Raw genomic sequence first — 10,277 nt, forward strand, 5'->3', positions numbered from 1 at the left:
TCAAGATAGTGCGGAATTTCTTTAAATTGGTTTTTACAAGGATACTAACAAAGTTATCCTTCAACACGCTACCTTATATTTTAAGATATATCTTGGCTCTACTCATATCAAAGGTCCAACAAGGTAACCAACCTCTAGGGGATTTTATAAGTGACGAGGCTGTTGTACCTAAGAACACATCCGGCTTATAACAGTTTATATTGTTTGAATAAAGTTTTTGCCATCGCCAGCTTGAAAACTACCTTCTCATCTTTGGCTGACGGGTCGTCTCTGCTTCTGCTAATTCAAAGAAGGGGGGCAGGTAAACTTTTACAGAAACAACACTCATACCCAGCCAGCTTCTACAAAGTGGGACTTCCGACTCACCCACTACTGATTGACGAAGTTCGAGCCCTCAGTCAACACATATTTTCAAGATCAGAATGCCAGGGAAGGTTTGTCTCTAAAGTCTTGCTCTTGGCTCTGGGCGATCGCTCTGCTGGGAAACCCCTGAATGTGTGAATGCGGGCTTTGAATTTCGGGTGTACATTTCTAGTGACAGGGAGAGGATGCGCCAGAATGTTATAACCATCTTAGGGCTGAGTGACTATTAAAAGCGATGTACAGCAATTCGTTTCGTAGAGGCTTAAAAAAGGGGTCAGGGGAGGGCTGAGATTTTGACACAACTGGTATACATTTTGATGTGGAGGTGTTTTTTTAAAAAAAATCTAACCGTGTGGTTAAGTCACTGCGAATGAACACCTTCTTTGCCTTCCAACTGTATCTTTTAAGTTATTTTCTTGCTGTGGGGAAGGGTTTCCTCTCAGGGGATTCCTTTGCTGCAATGCTTTGACCATTTACACATTTATGAAATAATAAAGCACTGTATCTTCCCAATCAGGCTAATTTGGGTGGTTTTTACTATAAAGATCCAGCTTCTTCCCACCCCAATGGCTGGTGCATGACTGAATATGCGGCTCCAATTTCTGAAGCCACCTCTCCCCCAACGGAGCCTTCCAGTAGGAGATGAGTCCCAAATGAAGAATCACAATTTCTTTTGCAAACTTCGGATGGAGAACCCACCACTTCCCGTGGAAGCCCGTTCCACTGAGAAACCACTCTGACTGTCAGGAACTTCTTCCGTATGTTTAGACGGAATTTTTTAAAAATTGATTTCATCCTATTGGTTCTGGTCCGTCCCTCTGGGGCAAGAGAGAACAAATCTGCTCCATTCTCTACATGGCACCCTTTTAAATACTTGAAGATGGTTATCAAATCTCCTCTCAGTCGTCTCCTCTCCAGGCTAAACAGACCAAGTTCCCCCAACCTTTCCTCCTATGTCTTGGTCTCCAGACCCCTCACCATCTCTGTTGTCCTCCTCTGGACACGCTTCAGTTTGTACATGTTACTATACCCATGAGAGCCAATTTGGCATAATGGTTAAAAGTGGCAGATTCTAATCCGGAGAACCGGGTTTGATTCACCTTTTCTTCTTCCACGTGAAGTCTGCTGGGTGACCTTGAGCTAGTCACAGTTCTCCCAGAGCTCTCTCAGCCCCACCTCCCTCACAAAGTGCCTGTTGTGGGAAGGGAAGACGATTCTAAGCTGCTTTGAGGCACCACAAGGTAGAGAAAAGCAGGATATAAAAACATATGCTTCTACTCCTCAGTACCTAATAGCTCCAAAGTTGTTCCTACAATGCTATTTTTGGCATTTTGTGAAAACCCTCTTATATTGCATATTTGAGAAGACTTGATGTACATCTCTTTTGCAAACTCTGAAACCAGGGAACTGTCCCTTTAAAATGTTATTTACATCTTCACCACCACCCTACACACACACACACACAAACCCACTTTCTATCTGAACTGGAAATCTTGGTTTGAAAAAGAGGCTGAAGAACTCAAGAATGAATTTTCCCTGAGGTTTATTCATAAATAAAACCTTTATGGCAGCACATCAGAAAAACACCCTCTCTTTTACAAAAAAATACATATATAATTTAAATACATTATTAGTCCATATTTACAAGTAAACATTTTTTTGAAACGTGAAAGTGCAGCGATCGGGTTAAATATCCAAATTTGGCTTTTCCCCCGTCCCCTTGACGAGTGTTTCAGGGGGTTCTCTCTTGTCCCCTGACTGGGAGTTTTTCCATGCGTTCCAAAGTCCACCTCTTTTTGGGATCTACACAAATAGACCTTCCGGCTTTAGTGTAAAACCTGCAAAGGAGTAGGGAGAGAAAGATTTATTAGTACAAGATGGAAAGCTGGGGAAGAACTGTTCCTTGCATCATGACTGGTCCACAGCTGGCTCCTGGGCATCAGCTCCAGGGAATTCATCTCTTCATCCTGACCTTTCAGGAACCAAATGACAACTGCGCAGCCTCAATTCTACCACCCTGCATCTTATTAGCAGGGAAAGGGGCAGCAGTCCAAGGATGGAGCATCTGTTTTGCATGGCTATGCTAGGAGATGTTTGCTCCCTGGTACCTCCACTGAGAAGATTTCAGGTAAGGGATATGGAAGGAACACAGTCTGAGATCTGCAGGGGCTCGGCCAGATGACCCAGCCGGAAATGGGCCAGGTAAGTCCCAGTGGAAGGCCAGTTTTGCAATACTGAAGCTTTCTGGGAGTATGAAGCCTGTAGGGTTAACAGATGCATGGATGCTTAACGTGGCTCTCTTCCTTGGTGCCTTGTAGGCATTCCTTCAGAAAGTCTGCTGACTACCCTGGAAGGTAGGGTCACTGTGCAAATCCCCTTTGCTGCATTCAGAAAGGCATGCCGGGAAGTTCTCTTCCAGAGAGCGTTGAAGGAAGGGTGAACTTTTCCAGAACATTTGGCTGCGAGTCCAGTGATGGATTTAACTCTAAAGTGTGTTAAGTCTGAATGTTCTTTTTTTTTAAGTTGAGTATTAATGAGTTTTAATTAGGTTCAATAATGTCTTTGCCACTTAGGTTTGCTACATTGTGTCGTAGCCTGGAGTCCAAGGAGGTAAGGTAGGACAGAAACATATCAAAGCATTGTGTGGCTGAGAGACAGAAGCAGCTAGTCTGGATTTGAACCTGGGACTTCCTGGAAATCATACAATCGGGGGGTGTCTGTGGATGTGTTTTGGGGTAAAATCCAACACACACGCACACCCTGAATTAAATGGACTAAGCCAGAAGCAGCCTTGTAGGTTATAACAAAACAGAATCATAGAGTTGGAAGGGATATCCAGGGTCATCTAGTCCATGGGTAGTCAACCTGTGGTCCTCCAGATGTCCATGGACTACAATTCCCATGAGCCCCTGCCAGCATTTGCTGGCAGGGGCTCATGGGAATTGTAGTCCATGGACATCTGGAGGACCACAGGTTGACTACCCCTGATATAGTCCAACCACCTGCGGTATGCAGGAAATTCACAACTACCTGCCCACCACAGGTAGGCATGCCCAGATGATGCCCTCCCCAAAACCAGAATCCCTGGCCAGTCTGGGATTTTTGCCAGCATCTTTCTTGGACTGACATCCACTTCCACATGTGCACAAAGTGGTCTCCTCGGTCAGCCAGCATCAATATTCTGCCTCTGAGGAAATGGGTGCTGGTTCACAAAGACCTCTACCACAATAAATGGATCCCTCCTAAGGTGGCCCAGGACTCCTTTCTTGTGTGGGCTGCAATGGGCCGAGCACACCGTTGGTACTAAGGGGTTGAGCCAAGCCAAACAAAAATAACAGCGGAATGGTTTTTTAAAGTGTTTTCTTTTTTCAATACTTACACAACAGCTGGGAGGTTGCACCTGCTGGTAACTACTTCATAGGATGCCAGCAGTTTCAGTGGAATGGCTTTTTGTGTGTACCCAGTGCAGCAGTCGGAGGGCTGTACTGAAAGACAAAAGGAAACAGAATTCTTAAAATCAGTTATCCCCACTTGGCACATTTGCTGCTCCTTTCATTGTGGGGCCTGGAAAAGGACTTAGACGTCCCTCTGGTCCCGTGGCAGAATTCCATTTCTCTACCACGTGGCTTCTGTGGATTTTCCATAGACCAGCCTTAACGCCAAGTGTCACAGCATCATAGAGTTGGAAGGGGCCAGACAGGCCGCCAAATCCAACCCCCTGCTCAATGCAGGATCAGCCTCAAGCATCCAGAATAAGGATTTGTCCAGCCGCTGCTTGAAGACTGCCAGTGAAGCATTGCTCACCACTTCCCAAGACTTCCTGATTCCACTGCTGAACTAAACATTAAAATATCCTAATAACCAGACAGTAACCACAAAGCAATTGCTTTTAGGCAATCCAGAGCACTCCCAGCATCCATTCTCCGACTGTGACTAAGGCAGGTTAGGCTGTGAGAGTGCCACTAGCCCTAAGTCACCAGCTTTCAGAGTCGATGCAGGATTCGAACCTAACATCTCCCAGATCCCAGTCTGGCCTTCTTAACTACTAACTAGACCATGTTTTGCCACTGCAGCTGAGGCCAGGTCATGCAAGTAGGTGGGGTGAAACAAGCACTGTTCATAGTTCTGTAGAAATGCTCACGCAAACACAGGGGGCTCTGGGAAAGTGCCCCCGGAGTCAGCTGAGAAGCTCAGCTCAGAATTGTCCCCTTCGATCAACAGAGAGTCTCAGGTAGATCCCAGGTAGAGAAAGGTGCTTCCCTGTACCTACCACCGGAGACGCTTTGAGTGGAGATGTCAGGGATGGAATTTCTGCTCGCAAAAGCAGTTTTTCTACTGCAGAGCCATGACCTCTCCGGAGCAAATGCAAATGTGCTCCTGTTTTGGAGACTGACAGGCAGAGCATCTGCTTTGCATGCAGAAGATCCCTGGTTCATCCCTGGCATCACCATCACCAAGGATCAAGTAGTCGGTGATGTGAAGGACCTTTGCCTGAGACCCTAGAGAGCTGCTGCCAGTCAAAGCAGACAATTCTAGACCAACGGCCTGACTCAACAGAAAGGCAGCTTCCCACGTACCCTTCCAAAGAGGTGTGCTAAAGGATGTGGCTTCCTCCTCCCCTGCACAGTGGTACATTCCCTCCCCTCTGCTTCCCTTCCCATTCTCTTTGCAGAGACTTAACATTTCTGGTCAACAGAGGCTCCTCTGCAAGGATGAGGACTGGGTCATATTCTGCCCCATCCGACTGAGCATGGCACATGATGCACCCCATGCCTCTGCCTCACAGCCAGTGCGGCCTGAAGCAGCTACACAGAGCCCTGCTGGGAAACCATGGCTCTTGGGAGTGCTGCTGGCTATCAAGGGCTTGCTAAGCGGCAGCCCTGGCTCATGGGAACGGATCCTGCACTGCACCCTCGAACATGAACAAGAGAGAAAAGAAAAGGTTAACTTACCAGGCTGGGCCTGAGACTGCCAGAAGAAACCGGCGACCAGGAAAAGCGCTAAAGCAGCCATGGAAGAGTTCATCTTTGCCGTTTGCAACAGGAGCGCAGAAGAGACAGGCGCAAGAGCTGGAGCGGGAGAGGTTGTTTTGGAGAGTTGGCTTTGCTCTACTCTGAACACGAGGAGCTTGCCCTCATTTATAGAGGGAAAGGGGAGGCGGAGATTACTGGGAAATAAAATTAACGTTTTGTATGTGAGAAATGATGACATACCGCTAAATCTGCCAAATCTGGAGAACCGGAATGTGGAAGTGAAACTCTTTGGAAGAGGTTTCCGCAGCTGCCTGGGCTCGTCCAGGGAAGAGTTAGCAACTCCAGCCAAGAAAGAGAACTGAATAGAGTTTGGCATGAGAACAGTACGAGAACAGTACGGTGGCCAGGAAGTTTTCTTTCAGAATTGCTTCTCAAATGGGGCCTTAATGCCAGAATAACATCCACACCTAATGCTCATGGGCATTTGGACGAATACATGGACTTGGTGCTGGAGGACACAACTAGCTTAAACGAAGGACCGTTTGGGAATGGGGGTCATAGAATCATAGAATCATAGAGTTGGAAGGGGCAATACAGGCCATCTAGTCCAACCCCCTGCTCAACGCAGGATCAGCCCAAAGCATCCTAAAGCAAAGGGGTAAGTCTTCTCCCCTGAGCCTGCTGTGAACTTCGGTTGCTACACTTGACACTCCCTTGCGGTCTGCTTTTAGCAACTAAGGGGTTAGTTTGCAGCTGCTAATCCACTCCGCGTCCAACATATGCCTTTTGTGAACTGACATGTTACTGCAAACCTCCAGTGACATCCAAGGGCGAAGTGTTGTACACAAAGGTTCTCTGAGACAAACGACATTCCAGTAGAGGCAGTTCACATACGGTGGGCCAAAATGAACCGTGAGCAATCCAGTGATGTGACCCAACTGATCAAGCTGCCTGGAATTAAATCCAAGCTAATGGTCAAAAGCAGCTTCAGGTGCCTGGAGGGCGTCCGCCTTCCGATGATGGGTCTGGCGAATGTTCAAAGAGCTGCTGTGTGGGCCCACCACTGTTAAGGCCCTGCAATCCTGCTGCCTGCCACCAGCCTGATAGTTAAAAGGGAGATGATCTCATGGCTGCATCTCCTTTTTGCAAAATGGTGGTTGCGCTGGGCCCATTCCACATGGATAATGCACTTTCGATGCACTTTCAAAGTGGGTTTTTCTGTTCTGCACAGGAAAACCTGGCTGCAAAGGCACAATGAAAGTGCATTATCCTATGTGTGCAGAATGGGTCCTGGTCACTCTCAGTGCAATTGGCTACTGCGGTCACGCTGGGCAATGCTTTGGCTCACCTGCTTTGCACCTGGAAGGCTTCTCCTATGGAAGGATCTCACGTAGCACAGAAATTGGCAAAGTGCTTTCTGTGCCCGAGACCTTGTTGCCAACCAGTCTGTACTGGGCTACATTGGTCAATGGCCTGATTTGGTAGCCGCCAGTTTCATATGGTTGTGTTGAAACCTTGGGTGGCCTGGTGTACTGCAGACCTCCACTTAAGGTCTGCCTTCCCACTGCTTCTCATAGGCATGTGCTAAAAGCCCAGGGGGCATCTTGGCCATTAGACTTGGATAAAGGGCCCAAATCATTTGCTACCCAGGTGGTCAAAACTCCTTCAGCCAGCCCTGATTCTAAGGCTCAAAGGTGGCCCCGGAGGAGGCTGGAGTTGCTGGTGGGCCTCCAGCAGCACCTGATAGCTGGCATCAGCTGAGGAGCACAGAGGACTTGAGGAATGGCAACCCAATCATTAGTAGGAAGCTGCATCAGCAAACTAATGACTGACTGATGGAAAATCCATATCCACCCAGCAAACAGGTTACGCTGGAAGGACTTTCTGCAGTCACCATTCTGCTCGCAGAAGCAAGATATGTTCTAGCTGTTTTCTTGGCACGACATTCTTGGAAAGAGAATAAGGTTCAAGGGAAATAGGAAGCTGGCCCACAATATTTGAGGGAGGTGAACGCAGAATCAAGTGGCAGGAGAAATGTTGCAACCTTTTTTCTTTTTTTATTCTTAAGAACCGTGATCTAGGCTGTGGAGCCGGATGCTCATTTGTGGGCTCCATAAACATCTGGTGCTCCCTGTTTCAGATTCCCTCCCTGCCCGCGCCCCCAACAATAGCGGTTGTTCTTGAGCCAGAAGCAATTGGTTCACCCTGTTGTGGTTGCTTTCTCTTTCAAGAGACGAGCAGGCTAAAAAGAATGAAATGGAGAAAGTAGGTCTTGACAGAGAAGTAATCTCAGCTCAGAGAACCTAGTTGATAAGCGGACCGAGTATATTTTTCCATAGATGTAATCCCAGTCAGAGTGGGTGGATGGGTGGGAATCAGGATTTTCAATTGAGGGTGCGACTGGATTTTGGAGTGTTAACGGAAACGTCTCTGGTCTCTTCCAGGGAATTATAGAAGAACAGAGGTTTAGTTGTATTTCATTATAGACCAAGATACATGTTAGGACTATTGAGCAATTTAAAAACCACTAAGTCTCTGGATCCAGATGGTGTGTGACAGAGAGTTCCTAATGAGCTCAGATGTAAATTTTGGAATCTACTAACCATTATATGTAACTTGTTGGCAAAACTAGCCTCTCTACTGGAGAGTAACAGGGGGTGGGGGGTGGGAGGAGAGAGAAGCAGGAAATTACAGTCCGGATAGCCTTAGGTTTACCCCAACAGAAAAACAAGGAACCTATCCAAGGCAATATTCTTGTTCTGACAATATATATTCAATTTTAATACAATTTTTAATATACATAAAGAATCAACCATAACAGTTTCTAGATAATTTCTGTTTTCAATGTCTTTTCTTCAGCGGTTGAGTCCTCCAATATAAGATTGTTGTAACAATAGTAAAAGTTAGTGTGGAAAAACACTACAGTATTTCCTTATATTAGTGTTTTAATAATATCAATAGGCTCATTGGCTCAAAGGTATCGGGGAATGTTAGTCAAAGACCATGGTCTTTAGTATTCTATTGTGAACCGTCCTTTTTTGGTGTTGTAATCTTATTAGGATTACCCCAGGCAAATTAGTAGAAGCTGTAACCAAGGATAGAATTGTTAGGCACATAGAAGAACAAAACCTGCAGAGGGAACATCAGCATGGCTTCTGCGAAGGGAAGTCCTGCCTCGTTGCCCTTTTGGAGTTCTTTGAGAAAGTGAACAGGGGTGTAGATAAGGGTTGACATGATAGATACTTGGACTTCCAAAAGAATATTGACAAGGTACCTCACCAATGACAACTTAGCAGTCAAAAGATAAGTTTTATGAATTGAAAGTTGGTTAAGCAGCAGGAATTAGAGAATATGAATAAATGGGCAGTTCTCTCAGTGGAGGAAAGTAAGCAGTGGAGGCACATAAGGGTTAATACCTGCACAGGTGATATTTGGTGTTGTCGTTAGGAGCACAGACTTCTAATCTGGCAAGCTGGGTTTGATTCCCTGCTCCTCCACATGCAGCCAGCTGGGTGACCCTGGGCTCACCACAGCATTGATAAAGCTGCTCTCACCAAGCAGGAATATCAGGGCTCTCTCAGCCTCACCTACCTCATAGGGTGCCTGTTGTGGGGAGAGGAAAGGGAAGGGGATTGTAAACTGCTTTGAGACTCCTTTGGGTAGAGAAAAGCGACATACAAGAACCAACTCTTCTTAATTTGTTCATACATTATCTAGAATTGGAGGTGAGCAGTGTGGCAGCCGTGCTTACTGATGACACAAAAATATTTAGGACAGTGAAAACCAAGGCAGACTTTAAGAATTCACAGGGGTAATGGTCTCTCTCTAAATTGGATGAGCAGGCAAAGATGTGGCGAAAGAAGCTTAATGTTCTTGAAACAAAGAACCCCAGCTCTAAGAATATGCTGATGGGGTCTGAACTTGCTGAAAATGAGAGGTCAAGAGACCTTTGGGCTCAGAGTAGGTAGCTCAGTGCTGGAAGGAAAGCCCAGGATTGCTTCATGAGGTAAGACAGTTTTTTGCTAACTCTGGATATCTTCTGGGAGGGAAAAGGCATCTGTGGAATCTCTCTTTATCAAAATGACTCAAAGAGGCAGCAGGAAGAGGCAGCCTTGAACATAACAGGAGTCCTTTGGGAGGTCAGAACTCTTTGGCTCCTACCCAACATCCTTGGGTTCGGAGAGAGGCTCAGTTGCTTTACGTTACTAAACATATTTTCAGCCCACCTCCCAGCAGCAAAGGATCCAAGACAACCTCCAGGTGGGACTTGTTTTTTCAAACCCCCCAGAATACAAGCCCATTAGCAACTTCCATTACTTCTTGCAGCCTGTTCCACCACTGAGGGTGCTTCCGTACAAGCTATGGCTGAATGTTCTAAGGGGAAGGTTCAAAATCTGGAGTTGGCCAGAAGAACAAAGCTGCTGCTACACAGGTCCAAACAGAGGGGAGTAGTCCTTGCAATATTCAGGATCTAGTTTACGAAGAGCTTTAAAAGTCCAAGCCAACACCTTGAACCAATCTTTGTATTGGCCAACGTGAAGATTAGAACTGGGGAAATACAGTCCCAACAGCTACACCTTCTCCCGCCCAAGCTGTCAACTGGGCTGCCCCATTCTAGACCAGCTGAAGTTTCTGAACTGCCTTCAAATCTCTGCTTAAAGATTTAATCCATGCATCATGTTAATTAACCAACTGCACATTGGCAGCATGGAGTGGGCTCTCCCTTGCTACTGATACCCCGGAAAATTACTCAGGGATGAGGCAATAAGTACAAAATAAGCCACAGGCCAAATGTTCCACTTTCCTGCAAGAGGAAGTCCAGAGAGGGAGAGATATTTTCTTGATATAAAGGTTCCTCTTTAACCCATGTATAGCAGCTTTGTGTCGATGACTCAAGAAACCACAAAAGTTTGCCGTTTCCGATCGCCGGAACCTGAAACA

The 10,277-nt window shown here is 46.4% G+C and overlaps 1 protein-coding gene across 1 annotated transcript; it reads right to left on the reverse strand.

Annotated features, from left to right (window-relative positions):
• Positions 1 to 1,889: 1,889 nt before the first annotated feature.
• LOC143824698 (C-C motif chemokine 13-like) lies at positions 1,890 to 5,486 on the reverse strand. Its single transcript, XM_077312196.1, has 3 exons — positions 5,316 to 5,486; positions 3,743 to 3,848; positions 1,890 to 2,201 (listed from the first exon to the last, which is right to left on the reverse strand). The coding sequence occupies exons 1-3, from the start codon at positions 5,386 to 5,388 to the stop codon at positions 2,096 to 2,098; spliced, it is 285 nt and encodes a 94-aa protein (XP_077168311.1). The 5' UTR covers positions 5,389 to 5,486; the 3' UTR covers positions 1,890 to 2,095.
• Positions 5,487 to 10,277: the final 4,791 nt, after the last annotated feature.

This window comes from Paroedura picta, chromosome 15 (assembly GCF_049243985.1).
Source record: "Paroedura picta isolate Pp20150507F chromosome 15, Ppicta_v3.0, whole genome shotgun sequence".
Classification (NCBI taxonomy): domain Eukaryota; kingdom Metazoa; phylum Chordata; class Lepidosauria; order Squamata; family Gekkonidae; genus Paroedura; species Paroedura picta.